General features: G+C 34.9%; 1 protein-coding gene across 1 annotated transcript in view; it reads left to right on the top strand.

Annotated features, from left to right (window-relative positions):
• LOC150100619 (targeting protein for Xklp2 homolog) overlaps nucleotides 1–17,563 on the top strand; it is a 293,999-nt gene that overhangs the window by 90,003 nt on the left and 186,433 nt on the right. The window contains exon 7 of the mRNA XM_090401739.1: nucleotides 6,449–6,611. Coding sequence (XP_090257865.1) covers nucleotides 6,449–6,611 — 163 coding nt within the window. The remainder of the gene's footprint in view (nucleotides 1–6,448; nucleotides 6,612–17,563) is intronic.

Genomic DNA, 17,563 nt, shown 5'->3' with positions numbered 1-17,563 from the left:
ACTAGAAGATCTAAATCTCTGCCTTCTCCACCAACCACGAAATATTTTGTCTTGGTAAAAGTTGGAGTATTTGTGCAGATGAAGCAATCATTGGATAGATGAAAATCTATCCAATGATTGATAATCTACATGTTCTAGATGATTTTGCTTTGAAGTCCATGATAAGATGTTTTATCCTCTTGTTTGCAGTGAAGGCTATTCTAAACATATGGTCTTTCTTTGTAGCTATAAAATATGTGATTCTTCTTTTTGTATAATCTCTCTCCTATCTACCTTATTTCTTACTTTAGCTATAATATGTAACTTGTATTTATCCAACTGCTTCAACCATTCTTAAGGCTCTAGATAGGTAGAAAACAATTCCATGATCCAATTCTCAATTCCGTAAAACATTTGCCATGTTGTTGTTCTGTTTGTTCATCCAGCAGTTGTTTCCTTACATTTTATGACAAGGTATTTTTTTCCCAGATGGGATCATCAGCCCCAAACCCTACCTCAAGACATCCAGGATGACCAGTGTCCTCTGTCAAGGTTGTATCTCTTAGCTGACTTGTTCCAATTTGAAAGCTTTGGGAACTCACTTTTTTCCCTTTTGCATAACTTAGTTACAGAAATGTTGTTGCCTAGGGTCACAATAAGGATATGCATGCATCAGAATTGGTAGAAATAAATGACATTTCCTGAGTTTTAATAGTGTATATGTCACAAGATATGTATCATTGAGAATGCATACTACCCCTCTGACTTCCAGAAATAAATCTCTACCATCAAACTATAAACCTATTGCTCTCACATCACTGCACTCGTCTAAATTACTAGATAAGGTCAATGACAAGCAACTTCATCACCTGGAGATCTAGATAATCAGTGATAACCAGTATTGATTCCCCCACTTTAGCTTCTTACTGGTTATCTGTATTGCAGATATTTTCTTGCCTCTATACATGTGCCATGGAAAGATTTGACAAAAGCTGTTGCACTTGATATTTGCATGCTTTTTGATAGGATCTGGCATCAAGGGCTTCTTAGCCAAATTACCATCTTCAGACCATAAGATGGTAATTTGGCTAGAAGCCCTTGATGCCTGATCCTGTCAAATACCATGAGGGTAGGTGATATAACACAGACCTGAGGAACACCTGAATTTGCAGAGAAATCTGAAAACATAACACAGCTATTCCATACAGGTGTTCCTCAGCATTGTGTTATATCACCTACTCTCTTCTTTTTATATACATAAATTACCTTCTCTCAATTTATGTATATTATATATATTACCTTCTCTCAATGACTTGAAACTCGATCCATAGTTTAGATGACAGCACAGTACATTCTTCGCTGTCTATGGTCAGCATTCTAAACTTGATCGCCATACCATGCTTCAGTAGGGTGATGATAATCTAGTTATCTTCAGCACTTTGAAAAACACGTTTTTATCTTCTTTCTTGCAATCTCTGTTTACTTCTCTTACCTTTGATACCATTTAGCTCAACAGTCAAGACCAGATCTCTCTCTTTGTGGACTCACACTGACCTAGTTTTTGGCACAAGCCTATCACTTCTAATAACATCCTCAGTCTTCTAGAAATCTGCCATCTTTTTTTTTTTTTCATTCAAGAAATCCTGAATTCCAAATAATCCAACCTTGATTACTGCCATCACATGTGGAAATGATGTATCAGATACCCCTCTAAAAATACTTAATGCTATACAGGAGTTCAGTGTGACTAATTGACAACAGCTCTCTCACAGTTCCTCTCCAGCATTGTCTCACAAGTGGTGTCAGTTTTCTTGCTTCCACAGGAGCTTTTCAGCAAAACTGGACTCCATCATTTCCCCTATTTCTGCTAAATCACAATAAAATTAGCAACATTATTATTACATGACACCTCCTTGAAGGTGTCATGTAATAATCTTGGGACTGCTAACACACTAAATCTGCTATTCTCATTCATCTTTCGTTCCATCTACCTCTGTTCTTAGGAACAGTATTCCTGACTTCCAACTTTTCAAGAACATTGTCAGATTCTTTCTCTCTTAATCACGTACCCACACCCAGCATCACTTTACTATATGTTCTTCAAATTCTTGTATGTGTATGAATGTTATATAAAAAATTAATCTACAGAGAATTTTCAGTTATCCAATTGAGAATTTCTCTTTCTCTGTGTGTTTCAACCCCCCACCTTCCCCTTGGCAGTGTAGAAATAATTTGTCATAGTATCATCTCTGCCAGAGTCGGAGGAAGAAAATGACGCTGGGGGTTTACCTGATCATTGGATGACATTACAATGTTACTATCGAATGAGTGAAAGATGAGAGTATGGAAGAGCAGAAATTGCATCCAGTGTACCTGGCAGGGAATCAGATAACTCAGCTATTTGAACTAGAGGCAAGTTTTCTTCATTTGATCCTTTGAAAATCAGATTTGAATATGGCATTGTTCTTCACAAGCTGCAGTGTGATGTGACTGTCTTTAGCCACTTATGATGCAGTTTTTTTTTTTTTTTTTTGAGAAGATATATTCCATTTAGAATTATTTTTTTGTTAATTTAGTCAGAGTAGATGTTTAAATCAGGAGAATAGAAACAGTAACTATACCCTGAAAAGGAGGATCAGTCACTGAGGTCATTCTCATTAACATATTTTTTAAAGCCTAGCCTTATAAATTCAAGGAGCTTTTATAGATATCTATGCCCACAGTAGGATTCGAAGCCATGACTTGCGGGTTGTAAAGCAGGCATTAATGAAAATGGTAACTTAGACCATACTCTCATCCAAGAAGAAATGGATGAAATTATAGTATGTTGTCTGAAACAATAATTGGATCATAACAAGGAGAAGTCACAGGGATCATGTCATTTACTGCTGTTCTAATGCCTAAGAAAGAGAATGGAAAAATGGTTGGATGAAGGGTGTTGCCAAGTAAAGTAAATGTGGATGAGGTTATGGTCTGAGTTGACAGGAAAACTGACATTTATATATATATAGGAAGAAATTTATTTATGAGGGAATCAAGGCTCACCCCTGCCAGGATGGTGAGACAAGATTGTGCGGATTATATGGTATTCTGGTAGTAGCTGGATTGTTTATATCATTGCTAACAGTGAATACTTAGTTGTAATAACATTATAAGTTGTTAGTAATAACATTATAAGCACTTAATATTATAATTGCTAGTTAATCTTGATCCATATCTTAATGCAATCAGAAGAATGTGATTAATCATATTAATCTACATAAATTCTACACTTACTGGCCACTGAATTAGAAAGTTTTATTTTATGTATAGGTAACTGCTAATACCGATCCTCTTCAATTCCCTGCACATAGTTCAGTAAGAATGGGACAGAAACAGCCTTCATTAAATGCTTTGGTCAATTGCTGTACACATGAAGTTCTGTTTATCTGTACAAGCCTTCTCAGATGACACTGATCTCATTCCTGATTTTAGGACCATAGTTACACCTCTTAGACAAGCAATGTGGGTTATTTTTCCACTGACCTGGGATATCTTGCCTTTTGAGAAGCCAGTCAGCTCTGCTGTTTTCAAAATCATGGCTCCAGTCAGATGGGCACCACAATAAGCCCTTTATCAAACTCCAAAAGATCCTTTATTTTTCTTTTTTTGTGATTAATACTGCCAGCAACATTCTTAAATAATTATCTAGAATACATGGTGATGCATGTGATCAAGTATTTGCATATATACTACATAAGTAATGTTTATGTACATCTGCATAATGGTTTCTAATTCAGTGGCTGGCCATTATGTGTATCACCACTTCAAATTATAATATTGCTACTTAATGTTGTAAAGACATGCTAGCCAAATAACTATATTGTATTTGATATTGCAAGTTCATTCAAACCTAGTGTCTCCCCCACCAGAAATCCTGCATCATTTCATTTTAGTTTAATGTTTCAACTGTATTATGGTGTTGGATGGCTTTCTGGATGTTAATTTTGAGATTATAAAGGATTTTTTTTTTATTATTGAAAATAAAATAACATGAAGAAAAGTGTACTACCACAACCAAGGTATATGTGGGTATTTATATTTATTGATTACTGCTTGCATTACAAAGTGGTTGATTAAAATCAGACATATGCATTTTGTTAAAGTGTACACTGATGTCTATTTCATTATGATTTTTTTATGCCCATTTGAGAGCTTCAGTTAAGGAATAATAAAAAAGCAATTTTCCAACTGTATTATTCCTGGTTGACAAGTTTTTTATAAGCTTATCAATGAGAGACATTCAAACTTTTTAATACAATAGTTTAAGCCTTTAGCTGGGACTTGCTTATAGTTTGTTATAGTGGAAATGCTATAGTGAATATCCTTTAAAACCTTCTTATCCTGTTATTTTATACTTTCTATCTCTGCTCTGGAACAGTCTTCTCTGCATGGTTTCCCCTAAGGACTATAACTGAATAGTCAAAAAAGTATGTTTCCTTCTTTTTTTATTCCTTGGCCACAGACATTATTGTTATTCTGTTAGTGATTGTTTACTATGGTGCGAGCAGCTGTATCCAGAAAGATAGTGGTCATGAACATATAGGATGTGACCAAAAAAAGTAATGAGACTGTTTTTTTAAAAAATGGAAGTATCGCTCCTGGTGAGGATCTTAGAGAAGCATAGAAGAAGCAGTAATCCTAATAACCCAAACTAATTGGCCATAAGCTTTATTTTGTATGGATAGTCTTTGTGCATTGTGTCTAATGTTAGCATTAGAAACAAGACTGGAATAACATATCCATGTTGAATTTTATGTAAAATTACAATCAGCTTATGCAGATGAGTGTTTCAAACAAATTTAATGGTTTAAGCTCTTTAAAGAGGATAGAGAAGACAGCAGACCTTTGAAGTGTGTCAGTAACCAGATTTTGAAAAATCTGGTTACTGACACATTTCAGTACTGATACAGTACATTAACAGCTGTTAAGCTGTTAATGTACTGTAAGCGCTTGGCTCCAGCAGATGCTGATGACATTCAAAAGAATGTGACAGTAGAATACATTACAGCAGACATCACACCTTTTCTCTACTTTCCCTCAAATCCTTTAATTCAAGAGAAACTGCTAATCGACATTTATTTGCTGTCCATTTCCAAACTTACCGAACCACCTTCTTGTCCTTCTCTTTTATACTTTCTACCTCTGTGCTCTGAACAATCTTCTCCACATAGTTCCCCCTAAGGGCTACAGTTGAATGTTCAAAAAACATACCGGTTTCCTCCTTTTTTTTTCTTGATTATTTGCTCACAGATAGCAGCAATAATGCTATAGGCTTTGCAAATTCTCATGTGAGTGATTGATATCAAAGAAATAAAAAGAAAGATAAGTTTTTTTGAAGCTTTCATGAGCTGTAAAATCATCCGTGAAATAATCACTAAAATAGCAATTATTTTAGAGCTTCCATAACTCATTTGGTATAGACGAAGCCCTTTGGTCGGAAAGACCTGGGTTCGATTCCTTTCATGACGCTATGAACCTTTATCTGGTTTCTTTCAACTAAAGGTGAGTTAGCTGGTCTCATATGGAGGTAGAGGGTTTTTTCTCCCAGAAACTCGGATTTTTTGTCCCTCAGAACAGATAAACCAGCCAGTAGAACACATGCAATTTACAGACAGGAAAATTTTGATGGCATGGGATAATCGCCTTATCCTAGTATTACAGTTAGGAAATCTAAGGATACTTGGAAGGCTATGGGTGCCTAAGTGCCTGTTAATGCCACTGAAGGAAGGAAGTAATTATTTTTGGGTAGAAGATGTTATAAGAAAAACATTTTCTTACCCCATCTACCTGGAAATATAATGCATAATTCAGAGAGTTAAATCTTAGATTGCCAGAGTAGAGTTCTCTTTGTACACTAGTACAAAGAGAACTCTACCAATAACTTTAAATTATAGTTAAATAATAAGATCAATTTCCTGTTGTTCCTATTATTTGTCTTGTGTAATCTCGTGAAAAAGTCATTCAGAAGTCTTGTCAAGAAATCATTCAAATATAATAATGACCTTAATTTAATTTTTGTATATTTTGAACGTGACTGTTGTGATATTTAAATATCACAACAGTCATGTTGAATGTTGTGATATTTAAAAATTTTGCCAATCTTTAAATATCACTTGGTATTTAAAGATTTGCAACACTGGTGCTTGAAGCACAAGACATGCATAGTAAAGGAGCATGTTAATAGAGAGAAATATGAGTTGATCATATGGGAGAACATGCCAAATAAACAAATTTGGAGAAAATCATTGATAGGAAGTTAATAATGAAATTACTTTCTTGAATTATCATATCCTGTACATCCCTTAAGAATACATTTAAAGAAACTGTGTATATTATAATTAAGTGCAATTGCTTAAAAAAACGAAAGTGTTTGTGTAATAAATATATTTAGTCCTTCAGAAAGCATTAAATTTAGTTTTATTTGCAGCTTCAGTCAACATCCTTGACAGTGACCAAGCCAGTTCCTTTTAAAATTTCGGAAAGAAAAAAATCAGAGGTCCATGATCAGTATGAATATTGTCCACTTGCAGAACAAATTGCTACTTTTCATAGGCGAACACCAGCTCGATTTCACACACGATTCAGTAAAGGTACCAATATTCAGATTGTTTTTTTCAGACCAAAGAAATACAGTCCACTCTTTCCATAGTAAATGTCTTTATTAGAAATTACCATTCAAAAACTCATAGCCCTAATATTACTGTTGTAAAGGGAATTTGCAAGTGAACCTACTTGTTTTTGGCCTACAAATTTGCTATATTGAGAATGACTGACTGTATTTTTTGCATATATTTATAGTTTGACTTATATTTACATGTAGTTCCGCTGTAAAAAAAATTGTTGAAATTTTATCATATTTATCTTGATGTAAAATCAGGGGTAAAGACAAAGACAGACATTATCTCCCCTCTGATTCATTATATGTATGGATCACATTATGAAAGAAAGTAGCATTACACCTGATATTAGAATTAGACTTGTCAAGCTTAGCTCTTTTCTTATGCAGGTGATGTACTCCTAAACACAGCTAGTGCAAGTCTCGAAGATTTTCGAAGAAAATCTGTAACAAATTTGGCACGAAAATCAACAATAAAAAAACCAAAATTATGAAAATAGGCAGGAACATAGAAGAACATCAACAATAAAAAAACCAAACTTATGAAAATAGGCAGGAACGTGGAAGAACATTTCAGCTATTTAGGCACAGTTTTTAGTAAAGATGGCAAATTAAACCTGGAAATAGACAACGGAATAAATAAGCAAAGTTGATATGGTGGGGAGCTAGTTGAATAAATTTATATGGAATAAGAGAGAAATTAACCAAAACACCAAACTAGCAGTATATAAGACATTGTTGAAACTAGTTTTAAGTTACAGATATGAGAGTTGGGTTAGAAATAAAGCACTCGATCAAAGATTAGAGACCACAGATACAAGTGTTCTAAGAAAAATTAGAGGAGTGAACAGATGCATCAATGGCAGAATCATATTAAAAATGAAAATATTAGGAACTTGACATTATTAATGTTCAAGAATGTGTGAGCAGAGCTAATCTAAGGTGCTATGGCCACGTAATAGAATGGGTGATGAAAGATTAGCAAGAGGTGTTTGATGCCAAGATGATGGAAAGAGACCCAGAAGAGGACCAAGGTCTAGGTGGATTGATTCAGTCAGAAGTGTCTTAGAAGCACGAAATGTTAGATATGAAAATATTGGAGCGCTCACAAGTAATAGGCTAATTTGGAGGAAAATTGATAGTAGATTAATAATAATAATGTAAACTTAATCATGTAGTGCTGTCGTAGTAATCTGCACCCCTTGAGGTACAAGAAATTAATGATGATGATGATCTATTTGATGGGTTTTTCAAAATTAAAATTGCAAGTCTGTTGTGAAATTAGTTAATCTATTCAACCAGGGATTGATTCTAATTTCATGTCTAATTTTTGTGGTATCCTAGCAGAATGTTCTGAACATGAAGAGTTTAATCTCAGAGCATCTAGTTTATACATGTCTAAAGTTGGATGTGTATAAACATTGTGGTACATAAAAAAAAAAACACCTAAGGCTGATGGAATTATGATTCAATGTGCAGAGAATTGCTGTGTGTGTTGAGGTAGGGTCGTTTTAACAACTGCATACAGTAGATTTTTTGCTGTTTAATTCACAATACAATAATAAAACATTTGCAATATATTTATTTACTTATTTCGTGATGTTTTTCTGGTTTTATACTCAACATCTTCAGAGCAAAACAGTTTTACAGTATTCAACCAGCAACAGGTTTGTGCTCTTAGTAGCTGAGCAACTAAGTAAATAAATATATTATTATTTTTCTTCTTATTCTATAAACAATCAGAAGAAAATCTTTATACAGCCACATCAGGTTCACTCTTGAATCTAACAACAGTCTTCCCTTCTTGGATTCCTAATAATCCATAACTCTACAGACAGTGTTGTATTTTTCATCTACAGGAAGCTTTCCTTCACTGGTAGAAATACCCACCCAGCTTCACGTCATCATCCTTTACACAGGTATTATCAAAAGTTATGTGTGCAGAGCACATACAATTTGTTCTTTGAACACCCTTCCATCCATCCATCCATCCATCTGTTCACTGGACGTCAAAAAATGCTGTATGGCCACTCAAATTTTCAGTGATGTGCCACACTAAGTCCTCACCATGTGGTCCTGCTGTATCCTTTTCTGGAGGCTTCAAGTCTTTGAAGATCAGTCGCTCTAGACACACCATCCATCTATCCATCTCATTGACAATCTACCTCTTTTTCCAGGAGTTTTACCTTCTATTACTTTTTTTGAGAAGTCTTCTGTCAATATCCTTGAGGAGCGTTAGTTCTACCGATCCTTTCTAGCACTCACCCATTTGTCCACCTTTCAGTATATGATATACTCAACAGCCTTCTGTTAACATCGCATCTCAGAAGCAGCTATCCTTTTCCTTCAGGCTTCTTTAGGTTCCAAGTCTCACATCCATAAGTTACTTGGAAAAACAGCTACATCCAAAATCATCAACTTTTTTTTTCTGTCTAGATAGATCCATCCTGCCAGATTTTAGACAAGTCTTTGACTTGTTTTAGCCATTCATAATCTTCTTCTGATATCTTCTGAACAGCAGTTCCTCACATTAATAATGGATCCCAGGTACTTGAACTTGCTGACTTCCTCAATTCATTCTCCATTAAGGTACACTTGTTTCTCAGGAGCTTCCCTATCTGTATTTCCTTTGCAAACCATAATCTTTTTCTTGCTAGGATTGAGCTGAAATCCTCTGCTCTTACCGATCTCATTAACTTTGTCAAGAATTATTCTTAGTTCTTCCTTGACATTATCATCAGCATACCTCAGATTACTGATCAATCTACCACCTATCCTAATTAATGTGTTGAGCTCATCTAATGCTACATACATGATGTTTTCAACATAGATATTGAACAGGCAAGGAGGAATGTATGCATTCTTGCCTAACTCCTTAACTCCCTTTCCAACTTGAAGCCAATTAGTTTATCCAACACCTGTTCTTACCATGCCTTTTTGTTCACTGTACAAGTTAGCTATCAACATGATAGTATGTTGAGGAAAAACCCATTCTTTTCATTATTTTCTGCAATTTCACATGCTGAACACAGTCAAAGGGCTTTAGAGTAGTTTTCATTTTTCTCTCAGAAGAGTTAAATGAAACACAAATCACTTCGTTGTCTAATAGATATACAGAAACTATCATCTAGAAAATAATTGATAATTATTATCCTTCAACCAGACCACTATATAGGAAACTATTAAAGTTTTTTATAATTAATATTTTGGTATACATTGTCATTTCTGGAAAAATAATAGTTATGAGTGACCGATAGATAAGTCTATATACCAGAATCAGGCTATATCAGGCTATATTAGACTATAGCCTAATGTGAAGAGGATCTTCAAACCCTACCTTAAAGAAACTTCTGAACAAATGGCAAGGATTCTCTGCAAATACAATATTCAACTTTCAAGCCAGCACAAAAATTGTCTTTTTTCTTAACTTCTACTAAAGATAAATTGCTTCCACTGTCTTTGCCTGGTGACTGTCAAGTAGCCTGTTCATGTTAATCTTGCTGTTTTGCTAGAATCATAGAACACCAAAATTACATAAGATTTCTAGCATGAGATGGTTCAGGCCTTGCTTCTCATGCCATTGATACAAGACATAGACATAAAGTTCAATGGAATCTGTTATAATTTTCTTTAGGTCACTCCATGGGCACTTTTCCGAAATACATCACAGACAATATCTTACCTTTGGTATACTTTTACACAACATTCGTTAGTTCCTGCAATTATGGAAATTGCTTATTTTTTTTGAATAAATTGATAATTTGTCTAGAACTTTTTGGGTGAACGGCCGTCATCTCACATGTAAGTCTACGGTGACCGAAGCAGACGCACCGACGCGTGAACAGGCACTTCGTATCGCTTCGCAACCAGAAGTCACGTGACTGAAAGGGAGAAGAAACGGAATTGATATCCGATAGACGTCTTTAGAGCACGATTTTTAGAGGACAAGAAGCATCTCGCTGGTCAAATAATGGCGCAAATTCTGAACGATATCCCGTTACCAGAGGAACTGTATATACATACGTAGGTATATGAAGTAAACCATGCACAAATAAGCTGACTGCCTAACCAACCTAAACTAACCTAACCAACTTAAACTAACCTAACATAGCATATCAGACAATTTCTCACCTTTTGATAATTACAACGCAACTCATAAAAACTGATGCACATAATGTATTTTTTCTCAAAATCCATTTCAAAAATCGGACCAACAGATGATGCGTTAACATGGCAGTCTACGGGAGACGCATTTTTACGTGAGAGATAGCCCATCTCCACACAACCGGAATGATGTCACTGGGGGGGAGATGAAAAGGGAGTTACTTGGCATACCCCCCCTGGGTAATGTCATTCCGGTTGTGAACGGAGATGGGCTATCTCTCATGTAAAAGTGCGTCTCCCTTAGACTGCCATGTTAATGCACTGTCTGTTGGTCCGATTTTTGAAATGATTTTGAGAAAAAATACATTATGAGCGTCAATTTTTATGAGTTGCATTGTAATTATCAAAAGGTAAGAAATTGTCTGATATGCTACGTTTCAGATTTCGAGAGGAATGACTTAAAGGAAATTATACTCATGGAATCAAACAAAGATGTTACATTATAGTAGCTTTAAATTCGATCATTAATTCCTTGAAATGTGTGAAACACCATATCAACATCCTAATCTTATTTGAATAGACTGTATGCTTGTCTCCAAGTTTTGGGAAGTAATAGCCATAAATTGTTTATAATTTTTATCATCATCATCAAATTCCTGATATATACCCTCAAGGGATGTACAGGATATGATAGTACTACATGAAAAATTTCATCATTACTAATTTCCTATCTACAATTTTCTTCCAAATCAGTCTGTTACCTGTCACGACTCCAACATTATCAGATCTTATATTTCTATCTTCTAAGGCACTTTTTACTGTATCAATCCATCTGTATCTTGGTCTACCTCTGGGTCTTTTTCGGTTCAAGAACAATTCATTGCGGGGACAATTTATCACGAGGAAAATTCATTGTGCGAACTACTGATTGCTGAAAATGTTATTCATTAGTTGTTTTAAGGATACTTGCGACATAAGACTGAATGATATAATCACGTAATCACAAGAAAGATATTTATTTAACCAAATATTTCGGTCTGGAAATAGCAGACCATCGTCGGTGGTATTACAAGAACAGTTTAAAAAAATATACAAGCTAGAATACTAACAATAGATCGTTGAAATTAGAACATGCCGCGTGATGTTATATCACTAAGTATGAAACGAAATATTTTGAAGTAGAAACATGATTGAATTTGCTATAAAAAAAAAAAAAAAAAAATTAATGAGTAATCTTGATTAGGCTTTCCCAGATTTTTGATATAGATATGCAGTCATTACGATTCAGGTTCGAACGTTTGTTCAAGGAAAGCGTGGAGGCCTTGCTCCATCATCCCAACCTGAATCGTAATGACTGCATATCTATATCAAAAATCTGGGAAAGCCTAATCAAGATTACTCATTAATTTTTTTTTTTTTTTTTTATAGCAAATTCAATCATGTTTCTACTTCAAAATATTTCGTTTCATGCTTAGTGATATAACATCACGCGGCATGTTCTAATTTCAACGATCTATTGTTAGTATTCTAGCTTGTATATTTTTTTAAACTGTTCTTGTAATACCACCGACGATGGTCTGCTATTTCCAGACCGAAATATTTGGTTAAATAAATATCTTTCTTGTGATTACGTGATTATATCATTATGTTATTCATTAGAAAACTGAAATGAATTGTATTGATACTGATAAAAAGCAAGTGCAGTGCAAGATAAATTTCACAAAATATAATTTTGAAGAACAAGCTGGATTCAGGCCAAATAGAGGCTGTCAGGATCAGATCTTCACTTTACGACAAATAGTTGAGAAAGCATGGGAATATAACAAAGATCTGTATTTAAGTTTTGTTGATCTGGAAAAGGCATATGAAAAGGTGCCAAGAGAGAAGCTGTTCAATACGCTACAGTTATATGTAGGGTTCATATATTTTTGGAAAAAAAAATACGGGACACTTTTGGTTTGAATAAACTAACAAAATTTTATTGCTTTTCTTACTTATGAACATCAGCAAAGGGAAAAGAATTTGATTATACCAATCTTAAAATTGAACTTTAAACACTAAATTGTTGATCTTTGCCTGTGATGTACTTCTCAGATGACTGTATTTTCTCAAGTAAAGAATGATTATGTTTTACCAAGTTATGAAATTCCACACAGTCTTTATTGAAAAAACACTTTAACAATGAGCATAGCTTTCACAGTTTCTACAGATAACCTATTCTTTTCGTTTGTCCATAAGGAGTTCATCCAGGAAAACAGACTTTCAATTCTGAATTCCTGGCACAAATTCTAGCATTTGTGCCAGGAATGCAGCAGAAGAACTCAACAATCTTCTTCAAATTTATTAATTCATTTACTCCAACACTGTTGAATAATTCATACCAAATTTCTCCTGTAGATTTTGCTTTAATTTCTTCTTTCTTCTCTGTAATTGCCTTTTTCAAGATCATCACCTCATCAAACAGTTCAGTTTCATTGATTTTTGTGTTTGGGCAGACCTCTTCGATAGTTGTTACACTTTCCTGCACACTTTTCCAACTGAGACTGGCTTCTGGATTCTTCAATAAAATCCAAGACAAACTTTCAAAAGTAAGAGTGTCAGAAGACCATTCTTGGATGTATTCTATACAGGTGTTATAAAATTCATTTTTATAATTACCATAATTCTTCTCAGTGAAGAATCCATCTTCAATTAATGCCTTCAGTAAGGACTGTTCTTTCCTTGTTGCAAAATCATTATCTCATCTCTGCTGAAGTTTCTCTAAGAGACTTTCAATAATGGATTTTGCTTCCGCAAGAGTGACTTTCTCACCCTCAATTGCACAAATTGTTGCATGAAACATTTCAGATCGGCATTCTAGAAATGTGGCTATTAGCTCTGAAACTGGATTACTAAAGAAATTTTTTAGAAGCAATGGTGGTTTATCAAGTGAAAGAACATATGATTTGAGAACTTTGTACATCTCATTCATCCTTTTGAGAGCAGGGTACAGAGACAACCATCGCGTTTTTCAGTGCCCTAACACTGTCTTGTACTCAGTATTTAAAAAGTCACAAAAACCTTTATAGATATAAAAATGCTGATATAATTTTTCAATGACAGCTTGAACGTCCATGGGCAATGTATCAGCTGCACATTGTATAGCATTATTTATGATATGGGATGAACAACCAACTCCTATCAATTTTAATTTCAATTTATGAAAAGCATTGTTCTTTCCTCTTCTGGAACTTCCACCAAAATTTGTATTAGTATTATCTGCTGACAAGGCAACAACTTTCTTTTCAATATTCCACTTTGTCACTAGTTGCCATACATATTCTGTAAGTTGGTCTGCAGTTTCACACAGTAAATCTAAAAACTCTAGAACCATCGTTTTGATGGCCTCTTCTGGTATGAAATATCGAACTAGAACTGGAACTATTTTCAAAGCACCGTGGTTAGAACTGTCTATCATTATTGACACATAATTACCTTTCTCAAGTTCGTTTCTGAAAACAGCCATTGCATAAGGTGCTAATACACTCACAATTATAGCTTGAGTCTTCTTTTCACTGCAAGGGAACTTTTTGTCATATAGTTTCCAGATTATTTTCGATGTGCAGTCCATCGAACTGAAACTCCAGTTGTGCATGCATACATGATATGCAAATGTAGCTTCATCAGCTGCAAGATTTCTTTCCATTTCACCCGTTCTTTTTTTAGAAAAATAATCTGACACTTTTCTACTTACACTTGCATTTTCTGCTAATTTGTGCCTCTTCGTAGCGATGTGCTGCGTGATGTCTGACCGACCGCCTGTTGTATGCTGAATATTGCATTACATTGTGTACATTTCACTTTCTTGTTGACTTTGCCATCACAATTACATGGTATAATAAAAGGGTATTCAGTCCTTAGCTTTTCTATGAGAACACGCTTTCTCTTCGGTATTTTAAAGGCATATAAAATAATAAAACTAATTATGTTTCATAACAGATCTGTGTCATATCAAATAAGCCATACTTAGTTATTACAACGTCCGCTAGTTGCACTATTCTCGCAACATGTCCATATTGTCAATTGATAAGATAATTTTATGATCAATAACTAACGATTTCTTAGCAATTACATGTTTTATGTTTAAGAATGGGAATTTTAAACACAAATCCACAAATTACGGGACAATTCTGTGTCCCGAAGGACACAGAATCGTCCCGGCAGTTTTGTCCTGTTTTGTCCACAGTTTTGTCCTGGCATCCCGTTTTATTGGGACGCCAGGACAAAACTCATAATACGAGATGTATATGAACCCTAGTTATATGGTGTCAATGGGGCATTATATCAAGCAATACTTAGTCTTTATTTGAGTTGTAAGTCAGCAGTTAGAATTGAAGGAAGTACAGGAAAGTGGTTTAATGTTAAATTGGTGTGAGACAAGGATGTACATTATCCCCTCTGTTATTCATTATCTGTATGGAGAACATTATGAGGGAAAGTGGTATTAAATATGATATCAGAATTGGAGATGTCAGCTCTTTGCTTTATGCAGATGATGTTATACTCCTAAATAAATCCACTACAAGTCTGCAAGATTCTCTGACTAAATTGAATTACTGTTGTAATAGATATGGTATGAAGGTCAGCATTATAAAGACAAAGACAATGAAAATAGGTAGAATTGTTGAAAATGTCAACTGTGTTGTGAACAAGGTACCTGTGGAACAAGTAAAACATTTCAGCTACTTAGGCACGATTTTTAGTGAAGATGGTAAATTAAATATAGAAATAGACAACAGAATCAACAAAGCTGGTATAGGAAATCAATTGAATAAATTCATATGGAATAAGAGAGAAATTAGTCGGAATACTAAATTAGCTGTATAAAGACAGTGTTCAAACCAGTTTTAATTTATGGATCTGAGAGCTGGGTCAGAAGTAAAACACTTGACCAAAGACTACAGACTGCAGATATGATAGTCCTGAGAAAGATTAGAGGCGTGAACAGATGGCATCAATGGCAATATCATATTAAAAACGAGGATATTAGAAAAGAACTTGACATTGTCAGCATCCAGAAATGTATTAACAGATAATCTCAGGTGATATGGTCACTTAAACAGAATGGGCGAGGAAAGATTAGCAAAACAAGCGTTCTCTGCCAGGTTGGCAGGAAAACGACCCAGAGGAAGATCAAGATATAGGTGGATGATACAGTACAAAGTGCCTTAGATGATAGAAATATAAGATCTGATAATGTTGGAGTCTTGACAAGTAACAGACTGATTTGGAGGAAAATTGTAGATAAGAAGTTAGTAATGATGTAAATTTTTCATGTAGTACTATCATATCCTATATACCCCTTGAGGGTATATGTCAGGAATTTGATGATGATGATGATTTTATTATATTTTGTGTATTAGTCTACGCAGTTAGCCGAGTGGCTGGTTGCTTCACAACCATATGCATAGGAAAGGAGTGTCCTGGGTTCAATTCCTGTCACTGACGTGAGGAGTGTAAGATTTTTCTCAGACATAGCCAAGTTAGCCAGTCTTGGGCGAGGATGCAGGGTTTTTCTCCCCAGTTTATGTGGGGTTTTTTCCTCCTGAAAGCAAACTGCAAATCGGCCCTGAGAAGATAACGCTTCTACAGACATAGGATACACTGGGAGGCATAGGACCAACCACCTTATCCTCATAACAGTTGCAGTTATAATTTTTTAAATATTAATATTCCATCAACAGAATCTATAGTATCAAAGTAAGAAAGAATATTTATACCATTTTAAGACGAAATATAAATTAGGAAACTCACCAATCAAGAAAATATTACTTTCACTGTATAAGAATAAAAAATATGAAAATCTAAATAAATAATACATAGATCTATCCCTCTTTTACCTTCACGGTGTTGAGGATTTCTATTCCTTATAACTGCAACTGCTATACGAGGATAAGGTGGTTGGTCTATGCCTCCCATTGTATTCTATGTCTGTAGAAGCATTACGTTCTCAAGGTCGGTTTGCCTGCTTGCGGGAGGAAAAATCCCATATAAACCGGGGAGAAAAACCCTGCATTCCTTGCCCAAGACCGGCTAACTTGGCTATGTCTGAGAAAGATCCTAAGTTCCTTTTGTCAGCGACGGCAATTGAAACCAGGACACTCCTTTCCGAGGCATATGGTTGTGAAGCAGCCAGCTACTTGGCTAACCGCATGGACTAATACATAGATACATAATAAAATTATATTTTGTGAAATTTATCTTGCACTGCATTTACTTTTCATATATCGGTATCAATGCAATATTATATCAATTTTCTAGCGAATAACATTTTCAGCGAATTTTTTCTGTGATGAATTGTCGGGACACTCTTTTTCCTACCAACCTGGCAGAGAACACTTGTTTTGCTAATCTTTCCTCGCCCATTCTGTTTAAGTGACCATACCACCTGAGATTAGCTCTGCTAATGCATTCCTGGATGCTGACAATGTCAAGTTCTTTCCTAATATCCACATTTTTAAAATGATATTGCCATTGATGCAACCTGTTCATGTCCTTAATCTTTATAGGACTCTCATATCTGCGGTCTCTAGTCTTTGGTCAAGTGTTTTACTTCTGACCCAGCTCTCAGATCCATAAGTTAAAATTGACTTGAATACTATCTTGTATACAAGTGATGCTGGATCATGCCTTACTTCATGTAATATACATCTGTTATATTATCTGTAGACGGTCTCTTCTCTTCCTTCCTTGCTTCTTTCTTCTCTTCTTGCTCCTTACCCCCAATACTATTATAGTATTCAAGGGCTAGGGGTGAATCTTTCCTATTTTGCTGTGTCATTT

This window comes from Typopeltis vanoorti, chromosome 12 (genome assembly GCF_054136105.1).
Source record: "Typopeltis vanoorti isolate ZY-2024b chromosome 12, IOZ_Tvanoo_1.0, whole genome shotgun sequence".
In the NCBI taxonomy this organism is placed as follows: domain Eukaryota; kingdom Metazoa; phylum Arthropoda; class Arachnida; order Uropygi; family Thelyphonidae; genus Typopeltis; species Typopeltis vanoorti.
Note: the sequence above shows the minus strand (reverse complement) of the source record. Positions and strands in the feature narration are given on the sequence as shown.